Source organism: Panthera tigris, chromosome A1, assembly GCF_018350195.1.
Source record: "Panthera tigris isolate Pti1 chromosome A1, P.tigris_Pti1_mat1.1, whole genome shotgun sequence".
Classification (NCBI taxonomy): Eukaryota; Metazoa; Chordata; class Mammalia; order Carnivora; family Felidae; genus Panthera; species Panthera tigris.
The window spans coordinates 168,164,760-168,184,977 of NC_056660.1; the positions used below are offsets into that span (position 1 = coordinate 168,164,760).

The 20,218-nt window shown below is 34.5% G+C and overlaps 1 protein-coding gene across 9 annotated transcripts in view; it reads left to right on the plus strand.

Moving 5' to 3' along the window:
• Window positions 1-20,218, plus strand: part of FER (FER tyrosine kinase) — a 428,416-nt gene that overhangs the window by 194,709 nt on the left and 213,489 nt on the right. For 8 of the 9 annotated variants that reach the window (XM_042990938.1, XM_042990948.1, XM_042990943.1 and 5 more), the window contains 2 exons: window positions 314-517; window positions 10,050-10,172. In XM_042990938.1, coding sequence (XP_042846872.1) covers window positions 314-517; window positions 10,050-10,172 — 327 coding nt within the window. Of the gene's footprint in view, window positions 1-313; window positions 518-10,049; window positions 10,173-20,218 lie in introns of those variants that run through there. The other variant, XM_042990983.1, reaches the window with a different exon arrangement.

The following is a 20,218-nucleotide window of genomic DNA, read 5'->3' on the forward strand; positions in this document are numbered from 1 at the left end:
AAGTCATTTTGTGACAATTTTCTGATAATACCCCTTTTATCGTAATTATCTGGTTGGTAAATTTTAAATCTATGGATTTACTTTATGATATGATGAATAAGATTATAAATTCCAACACTAAATGCTAATATTGTGCTCCAGGAGATACATATCTTTTTAATTATGAGAAATTCAGATTCATTATGTGACTTTTAGTCAGTTAATTAAAAGGAGGAACATAAGTAAGAAGTATTTATAATTACTATAAATTTTACCAGCAAGAATTCCCATTTTCTCTAATTTGTTTCTTTTTTTTTTTCAATGTTTGCTCAAGTACTCTGATGCAGTCCCCATAAGTGAGAAGCCCCTGGCAGAACAGGACTGGTACCACGGTGCAATTCCCAGAATAGAAGCACAAGAACTTTTAAAACAACAAGGAGACTTCTTGGTGCGAGAAAGTCATGGGAAACCTGGTGAATATGTCCTTTCTGTATATTCTGATGGACAAAGGAGACACTTTATCATACAATTTGTTGATGTACGTTTCCAATTTAGTTTATATGTATATTTTGACATAATTCATTGCAGTAAAATTATAATAAGAGGGTGAATAGTTTGTGATAAATGCCTGTAACACTTTGTGTTTAGTATTTAGTTTTACTTTGTCTTGAATTTCTTCAATACAGTGTGCCAAAATTCACTAAAATGTTAATCTTGTTAAGGAAATATGTATTTTTAAATATTAGAAATTAAAAATAGTTGTTACACATTTAATTCATTTTTGAAGTTTATTAATTCATTTAAAGTTTATTTATTTATTTTGAGAGAAAGAGAGAGAGTGTGAGCAGGGCAAAGGCAGAGAAAGGAAGAGAGAGAATTCCAAGCAGGCTCTGCACTGTCAGCAGGGAGTCTGATGAGGGGCTTGAGCCTATGAACTGCAAGGTCATGACCTGAGGTGAAATTTACAGTTGGATACATAACCGACTGAGCCACCAAGGCATCCCTCAAACACTTCATTTATTAATTAATTCATTGTTAATTTTGTATAGTATTCAGACCTCACCTTGATAATAATATTTTCCTACTTTCATGCATCCAACCTACTGTTTCTAGTAGTATGTCATTCCTCATATCTTGGAAAGCTGTCATAATTTGTATGTGCCTTTAAGTTATGGATGTAGATAAACTTCCGTGTTAAAATCAGTGACCATGTTGGCTTTATTTATAAAATGGTATGTGAATTACAGAAGGAAAGGTTATTGGTAAACTGTAAACTAAAATTTATATGAATGTTTCCATCTATTTACTAAGCTCTAACAGCTACTATTTTAAAAATATGTCATACATGGGGCGCCTGGGTGGCACAGTCGGTTAAGCGTCCCACTTCAGCCAGGTCACGATCTCGCGGTCTGTGAGTTCGAGCCCCGCATCAGGCTCTGGGCTGATGGCTCGGAGCCTGGAGCCTGTTTCTGATTCTGTGTCTCCCTCTCTCTCTGCCCCTCCCCCGTTCATGCTCTGTCTCTCTCTGTCCCAAAAATAAATTAAAAGAAAAAAAAATATGTCATACATTAAACAGGACTGAAATATTTCCCTTATTACCACATAGTTTAAAATGTAGGAATTTAAATTATTCTTAGAAACCAAAAGGAAAAGGTCTACTTGCAAATTATCCCTTGTCTTTAATATCACCATTTAGTTTTAAGTGACTAAAATGAATAGCATAATATATTCTAAAAATAACACATTGTTAGGTTCACATTTGAAGATTTTATTCAGCTTCCTTCTGTCACTGAAATTTTGCAAAGATCTCTGTTACACATGAGAGTGCCTGTGTTTCTGTAAATGCCTCAGGTTTTTCACTGCCTAATTTTATTTAGTTAATTCTCACTATATAATGTTGAGCTCTTAAATTAGTTGAAAAAAGAAGTTTTAAGGTGATATAGACTGGGGAGGTTTAAATTCTTTTTCAATTTGTATAGGTAAATCTTTCATGAGCTAAAATTATCTCATTTCCTTCCTCATATACCTGTTGCCTGAAAGGGGCCAATAAATGGGGGAATTCATTATGAGATATTTAGTGATTGCCTATTATAGTCCAATCAAGGAGTTTATAATCCAGTAGTAGATTATAAAAGCTGTATGTAAATGAGGGGACAGGTGTACTAAGAAAGGAAGACATAAAGAAAGATGAAATTTTAGAAAGTAGGAAAAATACCAAAAAGTGGGTAAAGCACTGAACTTGGTATGAAAAGAGTTGGGTTTCTGTCCCAGTTTGTACTCTAGAAACTCTCTGGTTTGGGAAATAATGGGGGTAATAGCTGGTACCAAAATTGTGAGAATCAAATCAGTAAGTATGTATTTCATAAGGTGTAAGGTACTTTGCAAATATTAGACATTTTTACCATTGTTTGATGACATCACTTGAGAGAAAATAAAATGTACTTTATATGAAATATCCATGTAATTGGACAAGTTAATTTAAAAAGTTTCTTTCAGGTTTCCATGAGATTTATTTGTGAAATTTAAATAGTAATGAATGTGTTGTTTCGGAATTTATATATTAAGGTTTGAGGTATTCACAATCACAAGTAATGCTATTTTTAAAAACATTGTCTCTGTCAACTGCAGTGTAGGATGGCAATTATTTTGAAGCTTTTATTTATTTATTTATTTTTGGCTGCATATTACAGTTACTTTTTGTTATTTGTTTTTTGTTTTTGTTTTTTTTTTTGAGAGAGAAGGAGAGGATGTAGGGGCAGGAGAGGGGCAGAAACAGAGAGAGGGACAGAGAGAGAGAGAGAGAGAGAGAGAGAGAGAGAATGAGAATCCCAAGCAGGCTCCACACCTAGTACAGAGCCCAATGCAGGGCTCAATCTCATGACCTTGGGATCATGACCTGAGCCAAAATCAAGAGTCGGATGCTTAACCAACTGAGCCAGCCAGGCACCCCCATATTGCAGTTACTTTTTTTTTAAGTTTATTTATTTATTTTGAGAGAGAAAGAAAGATGGTGGGGGTGGGCAGAGAGAGAGAGAGAGAGAGAGAGAGAGAGAACTAGTGGGAGAGGGGCAGGCTCCACACTCTGTAGTAAGCTCTACTTGGGGCTTGATCTCAGGACCAGAACATCATGACCTGAGCCGAAATCAACAGTCGGAGGCTTAACTGATTGAGCCCCCAGCAGTCCTTGCAGTTACTTTTTAACAGGTTGTGAAACTCTGCTTGCTGTGAACATTATGTGAACACTATGAATGATCAAGACGGACACAGATACTTCTAATTTTTACATTTTTCACTGTTCTAGGAAAGAATATCTATCTTTGGTCTTATTCAAGCAAGAATTGTACTTTCTTTTAATTATTCATTTATTTATTTATTTTTACGTTTTTATTTTATTTTTGAGGGAGAGACAGAGTGCAAGTGGGGAAGGGGCAGAGAGAGAGAGAGAGAGACACAGAATCTGAAGCAGGCTCTAGGCTCTGAGCCTCTGAGCACAGAGCCAACGTGGGGCTTGAACTTGAGATCTGTGAGACTCATGACTCAGGACTGTGAGATCATGACTCAGGCGCTTAACCGACTGAGCCACTTTGGCACCCTAAGTTGTAATTTTTATTAGATGCTAAATTTATTAATTTTGTAAATCCAGGTGTATATATATATACACACACATACATACAGGATTATCTCAATCTCTGTAATCTTCGTTGTTATTCACTGACCTTTTCCATAGTTACTAGCCTGTTTAGGGTGCTTGATGTAAGAGACTTTGCATCTAAACATCTTTAGTGTTTGTAGCTAAACCTGTTTATTTTGTGTCATAAATGTTGATAGATTTTCACAGAGATTTAAATGGTTTTGTTCCATTTGATAAGAAAATATATACACAAATCTTTGTTTTTGTGTATGATAAAACAAAAATACATGTAGTTAGACAAAATACTCCAGAAAGAATTTCTTATTATTAATAGGAAAGTGCCAATTTATATTTCTCTAATTTATTTATATGACAGTCATTTGTTAGAAACCTATTTTTGTAGAGTACCATGTTATTCAGTGTAAGGACATGAAAGTGAAAAATGTATGGCCTACTTCTTAGTGAACCTAAAACCTAGTAAGTGAGACATTTGTAGAATTCACGAACAGATAAATATTAAAGATGCAGAATTAGGAATGGTTGAACTGAGAAATTTGAATTAATATATGGTGATGAATTAAAAAGAACACAATGATAAATATTTTAAAACAAAAAAATCTCTATGTAATGGCATATCATCATCTTTTTTTTTTTTTTCCTTATCCAGTCATTCAGCAAATACTAACATGTAAGTCCCAGGGATATGAGTCAATAAAACAAAAATAACCCAAAAGTGGAGGCTGTAATTGCTGTGTGAAATTGGGTATCTGAATGTGTTAAATCATTGGTTTATTCAAAAGGTATTTATTAGATGTCATCATATGCTAAGTTCCAGTTAGATCTGGGAGAGTCAGTCTCAGAACATACCACATAGGTTTACTTTGTTCTTTTGCCACAATCTCTAGGCTCTTTGAACTACATGTATTTTTAAATTCATGCTATGAATCTCAAGGAAAAGTAAGTAAAAGTGAGTAATCCAAAACTTGTTTGAATGACAGTTGGTTCCAAGTTTGTGCCTTATTGTTATATGCTTATATAATATACTTTGAATCATTTTAATTGCTCTAATACCATTCAAGGACTCCAGAGAAGGCAAGAAATACCTTAAAGTCAAAATGTAGATATCACAAGATATCATTTTCTGTGTCCCTGGTACACAATTAAAGACTTAGAAGACTTTCTTCTTAATAATTAAAGCCATTCCAAAACCTCATTAATATTGATTTCCAGGAAATAATGATTGAACAAGTACTTTTAAGGCCCTGGGATGTAATGGTGGAGCTTATAGTCTAGGGGGGAGGTTCACAGTCATTTATAAATCACACATGCTATATATAATTATAAAATGTAATAAGAGATGTAAAGTAGATACATGTTGCTATAAAAGGTTTTAATTGGGAAACTTAAGGATGTTAAATTTGAGATAACATCTGAAGAATGAATAAAAGCTAACTTGGCTTTTTAGGAAAGCCATACAGAAACCTTATTAATACTATTCCCCAAACTCTCTAACAGTCTTTCCTGTGTACTGGTTTAATGAGTTATTTATATATTTATATATTCCATGAGCTGTTTTTATTTGACAAAGCTAGAACTTATGTTTTATATTTTCATTTTAAGGTATTTTACCAAGAAAAGGAGTATTTTAGTTTTTCTTGTTTTTTGTTTAGCATATTCGTCTCAGCCTCTTTCAGAAATGATCTTCCTTCCTTCCTTCCTTCCTTCCTTCCTTCCTTCCTTCCTTCCTTCTTTCCTTCCTTCCTTCCTTCCTTCCTTCCTTCCTTCCTTCCTTCCTTCTGCTGGCTTGTTCTGAGTTCTTTTTCAAGAGGTCTATTCAAGAATATTATTTCAAATTATACATTCATTGAAGCCACTTCTCATTTTTTGTGTGCTTATTCTGTTCTATCTGACTTCCTTGTATAACACTCCTCTGCAAGTATGTATAGCAAGAAAATCTGATTCTGTTTTTTTATGTATTTTTCATACATATGCATATTTGATTCTTAAGTAGCACAATGATAACTCAGAAACAAATTCTAGATGTAGCAAATGTGTTGTGAAAACATAACAGTTCAGTGTCTATTCCTTGAGATTTTTTGGATATATTTTAATTATATGTATCTATATATTTTTTATTTTACGAAATTTGAGTTATATTTTTTATTCATACTTTTTATTTTCAATTATATATTACATGATATCTAATCATGTAATACAAATGACAATCAACAAAATGATCTTTGTAGAAATTTGCAAAAATTTATTTTCTACTATTTTTTATTGCTTCTTTTGGAATTTGCCTAAGAGATCATTAGTAGCAACATTCACTCCAAAGAAAAGTGTCTTATTTAAAGATTAGTCTGGGAATGCCTGGGTGGCTCAGTCTGTCAAGTGTCCAACTTCGGCTCAGGTCTTGGTCACACTGTTCGTGAGTTTGAGCCCCGTGTTGGCTCTGTGCTGACAGCTCAGAGCCTGGAGCCTGCTTTGGATTCTGTGTCTCCCTATCTCTTTGCCCTTCCCCCCTTACTCTTTCTCTCTCTCTCTCTCTCAAAAATAAATAATGAACATTAAAAAAATTTTTAGGTTTATAGATTAGTCTGGATTCTCTCTGTGATACCATTGGCAAAGCTGTGTAGAAAAACTTGAAATAGAATCTGTTTGTATGTGAACCGAACTTCATGTTATCTGAGCTACAAGAAATTTATACAGATTTATACAATGTCAAATTATAATATTCGGAATTTTGAGAGTATCAAGAAACAAGCCCTCAACAGTTTTTGTGAATGTACTACTCTTGACCTGAGTTTGATGCTTAGCTGAACTTTATAAGCGTACGTCTTAGCATCATTTCTAGATTCATTACTTTATCTTCATCTTTAGGAAAGTGAGTTAATCGGTTTTGCACAGTTAGGACTCTGAGAACCTCACTGATGTCAACATGATCGCTTTAAAAAGATAATTGCTAGAAATCAGTTTCTTACTTCAGCCCATGAAGTAAGTACTGCTGTTGTATCACTCACTGTATTCACTCACCATGATTACTACATCAGTGGCAGAAAACTGTCTTTAAACTAAAAGCTAGATATGTTCTGGGGCGCCTGGGTGGCTCAGTTGGTTGAGCGTCCGACTTCGGCTCAGGTCACGATCTCGCTGTCCGTGAGTTCGAGCCCCGCGTCAGGCTCCGGGCTGATGGCTCAGAGCCTGGAGCCTGCTTCCGATTCTGTGTCTCCCTCTCTCTCTGCCCCTCCCCCGTTCATGCTCTGTCTCTCTCTGTCTCGAGAATAAATAAATGTTAAAAAATATATATATATTAAAATAAAAGCTAGATATGTTCTTAAATGAAAATTCCCATTATTCTATTCAAATGTTTCTCTAGTTATAAATGTGTATTGGAATTTTATATAAGACATTATAGCACTAGTGGCTGATTTGAAATTTGATTCTCTGTGAATTGTATCATGTTACTTGCTTTCTATTCAACATTGTACTTCAGTATCTTGGGTTTGCATGTGTCTGAACTATTCAGTATTGATTTCCAGGTTAAGTTATCTTACTTGTCTCTTTAACTTCAGTTATTTAATATGCGTTATATTTCATTCATTCATACATGGTTATTGATCTAAGAAATATGTGCCAGGCACTGTTCTAGACCATGGGGATACTGTGATGAGCAAAGAAAATGTAAATATTTATCACCTCGTGAGCTTACATTCTAGAGGAAGAGAGAGACGAAGAGCAAGATAAAAAGTAAAATACATTTGATGTTAGATGTTGTTAACTTCTGAGGAGAAAAATTCAATCAGGAAAAGGAGATAAGAAATTTAGTTGGGGTGAGAAAATGGATTCTGAATATTGTGTTGGGTGGCCAAAGAAGACCTCGCTGAAAGATGACATACGCTGAAAGACTGGAATAAGTAGGGGGGCCATTACCCATATGTCCATCCGAGAAACTATTCAAGCCGCAAATGTAAACTCCCTGAGAAAGGAGTGTGTATAGTGTGTTTTAAAAGAAGAAGGAAATGAGGGGGACTGGAGGGAAGTGGAGGGGAGTGGTAGTGGTTAGAAATGAGGTAAGAGAGATGATGGAGGACAGATTGTATAGTGTCTTAAAGACCATGGTAAAGACTTTAGCTTTTATTCTGAGGGAGATAAGAATATAAGCAAGGTAATGGAATGATCTGCTGTAACAGGGTCCCCTGCTGCTGTATAAGAGTAGACTGAAAGAATACAAAGGGAAAATAGTGGGTATGTTTTTAACTTTATGGAGAAATATTGTCAATAAATGTTGACAAATACAATTGTGTACATTTAACATGTGCAACATGATGGTTTGTTACACATACCTTGTAAAATGGTTCCCAGGATCAAGACAGTTAACACATCCATGCGCCTCACACAGTTTAATACTTGTGTGTGTGTGGTGAGAATTCTTAAGATTTACTCTCAGACTCTTTCAAGTTATAATACTGTATATTTGGTTGAAATTTTGTGGTTGTTTATATTGTTATTACATGTTACACTTCTATAACCTTTTGCATTTCTTCATTTCTTAATCAGTTTCATATAACAATGCCTTCCAGGATATTTGATTACTTGCAGATGATGATCCCTGGAGAAAATTTAATTTACACTTTTAAGCATTCATTGAAAATGTTTATTTTCCTATATCTGGATTTGGAATAATTTTTTTTAAACGTTTATTTATTTTTGAGACAGAGAGAGACAGAGCATGAATGGGGGAGGGTCAGAGAGAGAGAGGGAGACACAGAATCGGAAACAGGCTCCAGGCTCTGAGCCGTCAGCACAGAGCCCGACGCGGGGCTTGAACTCACAAACCGCGAGATCGTGACCTGAGCCGAAGTCAGACTCTTAACCAACTGAGCCACCCAGGCGCCCCTGGAATAATTTTTATAATCCAAGGATTCTTATTGCTTTGGTGATTTAATATTTGACTGTGTACTATGTGCCATATGCTGGGCAAAGTGTTTTGTATATTGATACGTGGTCAAGCCCCAGTCTTTGAGGAGATCCAAAAATTTGTTTCACCAATGAATGAACTGAGACCCTGAGAGAACTTGCTCAGTGCATTGCATGCCTAATAATATATTAGTGTCTTCAGTATGAAATATTCTTAAACATCATTGTCAGTATATCATAGCAGACTTGACTCCTATGTACAAAAATTCTTTAGGCAATTTATTAACAACTGCTCTGAATTGATTCTAACACGAACTGCCTTGGGTTGAATTTATATTCTATGGTTAGGTGTTACAGTAAGCTAGCTCCTGTTTGTCCCTCACTTGATGAAACAAATATCCATTTAAAGGTTGGATATAAATTCAATTCCGGTAAACTTAATCTTATTTTGTACTATGGAAAAAGAGCTTTAATTTCTTAAATCTTTTAACTAGGAAAGTAATCTTCCAGGAATGTAAATAGTATCCACATTTTGGTAGTTTCTAAAGTTCTTATTTCTTAACATAGTTTTCTTAGAGCACATTCATATTGGCATGTGTACATATCACCTGTTTATGTATGGGCAAGCACTTTGTGAACAATCAGAAAGAAGTTTTTATTATATTACGTTGCATTCCATTGCTTCCTGCATTGAAATGCGTGGCCAACAAGATATTTTTTAATGCTAAATTTATTGTTATCAATTCATCCATATGGTTATTGTATGCCTATTTTAAATAGGAAGACAGAGGAAAGGGGTTGTGTCAGAGTTTGAGAAAATGTTACCTCTGTGATGTCTTGAAATCACGAAGTGTAAGAGTTGAGCATGCTGATATTTGTTGTTTGTCACTGTGCATTTTATTTCTTTGTTAATGGTGTGTGAATGACTAGGTGCTTTTAGTGAAAGAATAATACATGAATAACCCCAGTAATAGAAATACCAACTACTACTATATTGATAAATAGGAAATATTTATCAGTCATCTGAGGTGGTCTTCAGATATTTATTACTATATTGGATATAATATAATATCTTCAAACTTTCGACATTTTTTATTTTGGAAGATTTATCAAATGGGACATATATAAACATAATGTAAATGCATTTCTTGTTCATTAACTCACACATATCTCATGCTTTGTTTCTTTTGGTTATCATTTGGCAAAATGCATTCCAGGTCCTTTTAGTTTTTCATTTTCTTCCTTTCTTGTTTTTTCCAAACTGTTTTTTAACAGTTTGAATTTTGTTTAATCATTATAAAAAGTAAGTTCTCAATGGAAAGGTAAAATTTTTCAGCATGTTGAAGTTTTATTTATATATTTAGTTTTACTTTTACCATCTTATCCATTCAGTGGTGTTAAGTATATTCATATTGTTGTGCAATAATAGTAAATTTTCTTATTGGAACCTAATTTATTGCTAATGTAGTCTTGCTGAAGCAATGTCTTTATATTTATTCTACTTTATTTTTTTTTTCTTCAGAATCTGTATCGATTTGAAGGCACTGGTTTTTCAAACATTCCTCAACTAATAGAACATCACTATACAACAAAACAGGTCATCACTAAGAAATCAGGTGTAGTTCTGCTGAACCCTATTCCTAAGGTGAGTGCGTGTATGTATGTGTGTGTGTGTGTGTATATATATATATATATATATATATATATATATATATATATTCTTTATATATATATAAAGAATGCTTTGGGAGTTAACATTTACCACAACAAATAAAGTTCTTAGATTATTTATAGAAGTTTGGAAACATAAGGACTTTGTGATTACCACTAGTGCTAATATAACTAAGGCAGCTAGTTCCTTGGTTTTATTAGGATGGGTTGCCTTTTTATTCAGTGTTTGCTGGTTTACAAATGGCCTGTTCTTGTTTTGTTTTGTTTTTTTCCTTCCCAGTTTTCCTTGAAACACTTGAGGCCTTTCTTTTACTTTGTAAGGTTCAGACTTTGAAAGGTTCAGTTTATGAAAGATTCTAAGATGTAAAAGTCAAAGAATATGTCCAGCAATTATGAGTAAATTAGAATTTTAATTTTGGATGTTAAGTTTACAATATGTTGTAAGACACTGGAAATTAAAAAAAAACTATACTATTTTCTTCAAATACAATAAATTGTAAGTTTCTTATGTGGGGACAAGCATCGAGGTGAGAGATTGTTCTGGGTAACTTTTAACTGTAAGATCTAACACAGAATGCATTACTTTCATATGCTTTAAGAGATTAATAAGTTTTGGAATGGGTATGAAGAAGGTTTGTGTTTTAAGATAAAATCTGTGGGGCTTGGACCAAAGTGCAGCAATGGAGCTGGGTTGGCTTCTGAGTACTTTTGATGTTTCAGAAATTGACCTGGGGTAGGTAAGAGTCCTTTTCTTTGGAGGCCATCTACTATCAAGAACAGTGTGGCCATAAACAGCTATACAACCTGGTAGGTTAATATCTGCTAATTTGATTTTTATATATCTCAGATTGACTTTTAATATGAAGGAAGTGTTATTTGGAAGAATGCTAATGTATAATTGAGATTCAGAAAAAGAAATAAAAAAAACTGTTGCTATCCTTTGTTAGTCTAGAACTAATGTCTGTATTTGTTCTCACATTCTATTACTCAGTCATTACTGAGGGGCTGAGCCTTGACATTGCTTTCACAGAAGATTTTGAAAGTCAATTGCTAAACACTAATTCTGTGGCTAAGACATTGGCCTTCTTGCACAGTTTTCTAGAACTATGTGATTGGTTCATTCTTCATTTATATATTTCTCTTTGCTTTTCCCCCCATTTTAATTTGAGAAAACCTTATAAAAATTCTCTGTTAGTTTAAAACAGGTGTTCATATTTTTCTGTAGTAAAACAGAGATGTTTGTCAGTGTTTCCTCTTCCATCAATGGATAACTGCTGTTGTTCTGCAGAATTCTAGGGATTCTTTTCTTTAAGATGAGCAATTCCCATGGCTTCATGTACTGTTTACATATCAGTGACTTCCAAATTTATATTTCTAGCTTACATTTATATCTTTCCCAAAAGACCTAAGAGATTTTTCCACTCTTTACCTAAAACTTGATTTTATCACCTTTAACCCCCAAATTTGTTCTTCCTTTTTTATTAAATGGTACAAGTTTTCCTCACTATCCAAGTAGAGTGTTTCTCTGAAATTTTTGTAAGCAAAAGGCATAAAGCAAAGAAGCAATTACCATTTCATAAAGTGAAAATTTTCTCGAATTTCTTTTGGTTAACAAAAACAGGTACTAATTTAAGTCTTTTGTAAAAGCAGAGTGGCCTAAAGCAAACTTTTGGATAATGGGGGAAATCTGTACCACCAAATATTTAGCTTCTCAAACCATAAGTCTGGAGTTTGTCTTTGACATCTCCTCTACCATAGCCCTCTCACTAGCACTATAAGTGACAGGAGTTTTGTATACTTAACCTGTACATGTAAAAGTTTGAACTTTGATTCCAGCATGAAATAAATTTCAGTGCAGTTCTAGCCATGTTAGGTCAACAAGATATACAACTGGGTTTTCAGAAATATTGATAGCCCATTTTACAGCCAACCAAATATTTGCATTTTCTACTTGCTTAGCCAGGTCTAAATTGAGAGACCAAAGCCATAAAAGAGACACATAAAAATGCAGATCTGGGCTTTTGTAGGAATATATAATTTCAAATAAAGCTATATCCTTCTCTATATAAAAATTTCCATGAAACGAGCCTAGATAAATGGAGTAGATTGTCTGGACTGTTACATGGCCAATTATTCTCTTTCTCTCAAACTCCCAGCACTGGCTGTGGAGCTGATTATCTATCTCATCATTTTATATAGCACTGGCTATGAAAATAACTTCTATAGACTGAAAGCCCTGGAAGATTAAGGAGCTATGTATGATTGTTTTATGAGGTAGAAATTTGAAGTTTATCCAGCTGATTCTTAACCTGATCTAAAGTACTGGTACTTGAAATATGCAGTTTGTTATCTGTTTGTTGTAAATATTGTTATGCATTTTATTTAATGAAGCATATTATTCTTTTAAAAGAAAACCACAAAAAAGACTTGTGAAAATTAGACAGTTTTCAATTATGAGTGAGGAACAAACTGACATGGATTATATTATGGCAGTATTATCTATTATATATCTTCCTTTGAGAAATTATTTATAGTCTTATAACTTGAATCTATTTCTTGATTTAATTTGTGCAAGAAGTTAATGTCTTTGACCATATAATATGCTATAAAACATCTCATTTCTGTCTTGCCAGTCTTCATTTTTAGCCTACATAAAGAGTGCTATTTTGGTCTCAATCTAATTTCTGTTTATAGCAACTGACTTCTCAGTTCCTATTTATTTCTTTCTTATCCGTGAAAATATATCTTCACAATGCCTAACTGGAAGACACCGTGGCCACAGGATTATCTTTCTTATCTTCAGAAGTACAAGAAACTAGACAATCTAGAATTAGAGGAATTATTTAACTTTCTCATGATAATAAAGCTAGTGCCCAAGCCATTTCTCCCTCACCCTCCACTGGCTGATTTCTCCTGTGCTGCTTCCCACAGTTTGTGGAAAAGAATGGAGGATGAAAGGCACTGTTCTAACAGGGGTTATTGATCACCCATCACCATCCTTCTTCTGTTAGCAAGCACATTGGAGATGCACAGAACCTGTTCTTTACTGAGTTCAGTTTCTATTTCAATGTCATTCATCACAGAGGCCTTTTCTGGCTACCTTCTGTGAAATAATACCTCACTTCCTTATTATTCCCCTCTTCTGCTTCTTAATATCTCTTTGCTGCAGTTGTATTTACTTGAAATTATTTTATATGATATAGTTTTACTTGTCTGTCTTCCCCAAGTGGAATATAAGTTCCATAAAGGCCAGAATTATATTTAACATTTAGTGCAGCTGTAGCCCCCGTGCTTAGAACAGTGCCTGCTCATAGCAGAGGTTCATTAAATATTTGTTGAAGCATTGAATTCATTGAGCAATTGTTAGACCAGGGGCTTGCTGAGCTTTTCATTTGCGTTATCTCATTTAATCCTTACATATTCCTATGAAGTATTATAACAAGCCCCGTAGCAGCACTATCAACAATAGCCAAAGTATGGAAAGAGCCCAATGCCCATCGATGGATGAATGGATAAAGAAGATGTGGTATATATATACACAATAGAGTATTACTCGGCAATCAAGAAGAATGAAGTCTTGCCATTTGCAATTATGTGGGTGGAACTAGAGGATATAATGCTAAGTGAAATTAGTCAGAGAGACACAAATATCACATGACTTCAGTCATATGAGGACTTTTAAGAGACAAGACAGATGAACATAAGGGAAGGGAAAGAAAAATAATATAAAAAACACGGAGGGGGACAAAACATAAGAGACTCTTAAATATGGAGAACAAACAGAGGGTTGCTGGAGGGGTTGTGGGAGGGGGGATAAGCTAAATGGGTAAGGGGCATTAAGGAATCTACTCCTTAAATCATTGTTGCAGTATATGCTAACTTGGATGTAAATTAATAATAATAAATAATAATAATAATAATAATAATAAATATCAGTTGTTTTTAGCCCCATACAATATTATGAATGAGGAGCTGAAGCTTAAAATCATAAATGACTTGCAGAAGATAACAGAACAATTAAGAGGCAGAGCTATGAGCCCATGTTCTTACCTCTATCTGCGTAGACTACAGAGTCTAGACTTTAGAGACTAGAATAAACTGCTTATTTTAAGGAACAAGGGTGTGGGTTTAAGGAAAAGGAAGTATCTTTGATTTCATAAATGTTAAATTGAAAAAAAGACCATAAAATATCAAAAACTATACTACGAGTCTTTATGAAAAGAAAATCAATAAACAGTAATATTGGGTGGCAATGCTGGGATTTGAGGTAAAATATAAGGACTTGATAAAATTTAGTTAAGAAAGACACATAGTTCAACATTAACATTTAAATGGTGACTTGAAGTTTATTTGTCTTGTTAAATTTAATATTTCTTCATATTTAGCTGTTTTTTTAAAGAAATTTCTTCTAGAATGGAAATTAAAGTTCATGAATAAGGGGCGCCTGGGTGGCTCAGTTGGTTGAGCCATCCAACTTCGACTCACAGTTTGTGAGTTTGAGCCCCATGTCAGGCCCTGTGCTAACAGCTCGGAGCCTTGAGCCTGCTTCGGATTCTGTGTCTCCCTCTCTCTCTGCCCATCCCTCACTAGTACTCTGTCTCTCCCTCTCAAAAATAAATAAAAACATATAAAAAAAAGATAAAGTGCATGAATAAATTCAGGTGAGTTAGGCAATGAGCCTTTAAATTGAACTTTAGACAAATGACTTGCCTGCCAGCTTAAATCAAGTAACTGTGGCATTTTATCAGAATTTAGTGTAGGATGCCAGAACAGTAGAGGCAGAGTTTTGCAGAGAGTAAGTCTTTCTTCCTTCCTTCCTTCCTTCCTTCCTTCCTTCCTTCCTTCCTTCCTTCCTTTTTTTCTTTCTTTCTTTTTCTTTCTTTCTTTCTTTCTTTCTTTCTTTCTTTCTTTCTTTCTTTCTTTCTTTCTTTCTTTCTAGTGTTTATTTTTGAGAGAGAGTGAGAGCACAAGCAGGGGATGGGGAGAGAATGGAGAGTGGGGCAGAGGATCTGAATCAGGCTCTGCACTGACAGCAGTGAGCCTGACTTGGGGCTCGACATGGGGCTTGATGTTAGGCTCAAATTCACAAACCGTGAGATATGACCTGAGCCAAAACCAAGAGTGGGACGCTTAACTGACAAGCCACCCAGGCACCCAGAGAGTAAGTCTTTCTGTGACAGAGACTAACTTGTGAGGAGACAAGTTTGTGGCAACAGCACTGATGTTGGACACATGTACACAAACAACAGTTTGTACAAGAGAAAAGCTGTACTTTTAATTAGGTCTTCTCTTCATGTTCTTGGTTTCAGATCATTTAAAGACTATTTTACTTTATAGCTAAGTAACATAGCTTGCTTCTTCCAATATTACTGTTTAATAATATTCCTCTTTTGGAATCTTGAGATACGGTTTTTGATAGATTGAAGTCTGTTTCAATTTAACATTTTATGAAATTAGAGACTTCTTTTTCCTTAAATCTATATCCATGTTCCTTAATTATGTAATTAAATTATTAAAATAATATAAAAATTTAATAAAGAAATGACTGGAAAATAAATATGACTTAATATTTATTTGTTTAGCAAATATTTAGTTAACACACACTCTGCTGAGCAGTGATCTATATTATGTTGGAGTGCAATAAATGCTATGCAAATGAAGCCCATCAAGCAGATAATGACCTGAGTGTGATGGTGAGGTCAGAGGTTAGGTGACGTGTGTGTGTGTGTGTGTGTGTGTGTGTGTGTCTAGGGAACAGCTGGTTTTTTAAATCATTGTGATCCAAGAAGGCCTCTTAATAAATTTTGAAGAGAAAAGTGAACCAAACCAAAGACTTGTCCGTAGGGTTATATGCAGGAGCAATAGTAAAAGCATTTAACAGTGCAGCATGAATACTGGCCTGTGAGAACAGATGCCAACTCCAAGGCCCTAGAGCCATGCTCGTGTTTCATTGGGTCAGTATCTTTCTTCCCTGACTGTCTGGGGAAAGAGTGTTCCTAGGTATAACTGAGGAGCTGCAGAAGCTAGTGTGGCAGGAACAGTGTAGACAAATGGAGTGATTGCAGGTAAGCTCAGATTTGGATTAATTTAATAACTAATGTATATTATCTTAAAAGGTCAGTTATTTATTACATAATTTAAGAAATTCATTTCATTTAGGTAAAAGCTCTGTATAAAATTTTGTAAGTTTTCATGGTGAGTCTCTTCAAAACAAAATATTTGTTTAATAGTGTCAATTAATTTCAAGGGAATATTTTTATAGTCATATGGCTATCTAAATAGAGTAAAACCAATGTTCTTCATTTCTAAGAACTTTTTCTCCCAGCCCATTGTTGTTTTTTTTAAATTCTCGTTTTGTTTGTTTATTTTTACCCCCACATGACACCAAGCAGTTAATTCCATTTGGACATGGTCTACCTGGAGATGGAGTTAGATCCCATATGTTAAGGGCTCAATCCTACAAGTCTCCCCCCTCCTCTGCCCAACTTCAGATGCCAATCTTAAAACCAAGTTGTCACTATGCTTCTGATATCCTGGTGATAGATTGGAGGTTCCAACAATCTTCTCCTTAGGTTCAATTAACTTGCTAGAGTGCCTCCCAGCACTCAGAAAAACATTCTACTTAATAGATGACCAGTTGGATACAAAAGGACATAACTCAGGAAGAGCCAGATGTCAGAGATGCATAAGGCAAGGTATGTGGGAAGGGGAACGGCACTTTCTTGGTGTCTAAGGGCACAACTGTTCCCAAATTTCCACACCTTTACCAACCTGGAAGATCTCCCCACACTGTCTTTTTGGGTTTATATGGAGGCTTCATTACATAGGCATGCTTGATTAAATCATTGACAACTGGGGCTTGAACTCATTATCCAACCTGTCTTCCCTCCTGGAGGTTAAGAGGTTGGGACTGAAAACTCCAACCCTCAAATCACAAGGTTGGTTTTCATGGCACTAGCCCTATCTTTAGGTTACCTAGAGCTGTCTAACCATGACTCAGCGTAACAAAAGACACCTTTGTGGCTCTGAGCAACTTAGGAATTTCCAAGGGTTTTAGGAGCCTTGTGCCAGAAATTGAGACAAAGACAAAATACAATTTCCTACTATAAATCATAATATCACACTCAGTAATATTATTTTAGGAGGCATCTAGCTAGCTCTGCTTTTGCAATTAATCCTCTTATGCTGTCATTTTATATGAGATATTTAGAAAGTACTGTGTGTTTAAAATTTGAAGAAAGATAAGTGATTTATTTATTTATTTTTAGCTCTTGAAAATGAGATATCATGTCAAATTAGATTTCCAATTGCAGAGACCACAGTTTGGAAAAAAAAAAAGTTCTGATATAGAATGCTTGCTGTTAAGATTTCTACTTAATTGCTCTTTAAGATCAGTTATTAGCTCCATTGAAGAGCACAAAAAATTACAGACTATCCTCCTTAGGATAAATTCATCAAGAATACATAAATCACCCTGTGGACCACCGAATTGAGCAGAAAGAATCCACTTTTCAATGCCAGTTTTCACCACTCCCAACCATGTGATTTGGGGCAGGTCAACCCCCAAGTCATTTTCTGCCTACAATAATCCTACATGGTTGTTGTAAGTATCATGTAAGAAAATCTGTGTGGCTATGTGTTGGAAACTGGAGAATAACGTATTCTTTCTTCTTTAAAAACTTTTTCATGTGACAAATAACTCACAACAGAAGGTTTGGAAAAGGTAAAGGTAAAATTTGGAAGATTTTATATTATGAAGGAAGAAAAAAACGTTGAGTACATAGTCTGGTGATAATATTCTACTTCTTTTATTTTATTAAATTTTTTTAACAACTGTGCATTGAGTATTATTATCCCCATTATTAGATTAGGAAAGTCAAAGATCATAATTTACCCTAAATCACATTTCTTGTAAATTTTTGAGGTGTGTCCTGAAACTGATTCTGTTATATTTATCACCTTTTTACTACAACCTCCACTAGAATAAGTTATAATCTATAGCATCAGTAACATCAGTAGTTTAACAACATTTTTTTTTTTTTTGCTATAGTCCAATACTCCTGCACCAGAATATAACAGTGAACTTGACAGTTATGGTGTCATCCTTTATGAAAATTAGTCCCGCAGGAACTATATAACATGTTGTGCTAAGGGAAATAGAGGGTAGTATTTGAATATTTAGCCTTCATTTAGCATAGTCAGGGAAGTCAAATTAAACTTGAATTTTAGGCTTGATCTATTTAATAAAAGAACCCTGTCATAGTGCATTTAACACATAGACTGACTTCCAGTTTTTTTTATCTCAAACTTTACCAACAGTTATTTTGAGGAAGAGCAATGTTAGGCTTAAAAAAATTAATAGGCCTTGGAGACCACTAATGTTCCTTAAATGACCTCTCAGGGGTATTTCATCCATAAACCTACTTCATACTTTCTTAAATATTATGATTTTTCAGTCTAAGGAGTTAGATTTTAAAGTAATCCTTCCATATATTTCTTACCTTGTAAACATTTTCGGCATGGCATGATAGGAATAACTCATTTGAATTAAAAAAAAATTGTTCCCAATGTTTGTTTTTTTTTTTTTTTGAGAGACAGAGACACAGTATGAGCGGGGGAGGGGCAGAGAGAGAGGGGGACAGAGAATCCAAAGCAGGCTCCAGGCTCTGAGCTGTCAGCACAGACCCTGACCTGGAGCTCCAACCCACAAACCGTGAGATCATGACGTCAGCTGAAGTCGGACACTTAACTGACTGAGCCACCCAGGAGCCAGGCTCTCATTGGAATTTTTTAAATGCAAGTAGAAGGGCAGGATTTGGTATTAATAGCCCATTGTCTGAAGTGTGTAATTTCATCATTTTAAAGTATTTATGAAAATTTTCTATGTGCATGGACTCAGAGAAGCATGTAGAAATGTATAAGAAGGTATATAAGAAGATTTCTGGTATGAACATGGTTGTGTGACTTAGCATTTTTTTTCCCTCTTCCCTGCCAGAAACCATAGCAAAGAGAACAACAAAAGTAAAATGTCCATAAACTGCATTCTTCGTGAAACTAAGAACCATATGTAATTCATCGACTTCAAAGTACATGTTGTGGTAGTCAACCTTTGACTGGGTGGAAGTTGTATAGCACAAAGTTAAGACATGACCAGATAGCCCTGCTGCTGTAGATCTTACCAAACTGCAGCAAAAACACCTTTTGAAAGAGGAATTTACCCTAAAGTTCTCGGCTATATTCTTTGCTTGCATCAATGAATGTGGGAAATGGGTGGGGGAAATAAATTTTACGCATAAATTAAGTGATTCAGCCAAACTTGCAGTCAGAAGAAAATTTAGAGTCTTAAGTAGTTACATTAATAAAACAACAACAAAAAATAATTGGGTGAAGCATACAACTCAAAAAATTAGGAAAAACAAATCCATAATTAAATAAAAGTATAGCAGAAAGAATAAATTAACAAAGATAAAACCATAAAGAGATGAATTAGAAAAAGAGAAAACAAAAAATATGTATATAATAACTGCTTTTAAAAAGATCAATACATAATTAAAAACACTTGCTAATTTAATCAGTAAAAACTCGTATCACAAGAATGCCAATCCCTTTAATATACAAAGAGCCTCCAGAAGTTGTTTAAAAAAATAGATAACCAAATAGAAAAATTGGAAATGGGCATGGGTGGATAGTTAAAAAAATAAAAATACAAATGGCTCTTAAAGATATGGCAGGTAATTACTTAACTCAGTGGAATAAATGGAAATTAAAACTAAGGAAATATCATTTTTTCACTTACTAGATTGGCATAAAGTTACAATTTAATAGTTCACTTTCTTGGCAAAGATGTGCAAAAAGGCCCTTAGATACTTTGCTAATGAGAATATAAATTAGAAAAATCTCTGTAGAAGGCAAATTGACAAAATCCATCAAAATTATAAAATGTATGTATACCTTTGACTTAGCATTAACACTTCAGTAATCTATCCTTTAATTGTGTTTTTATATGTATGAAATGGTGTC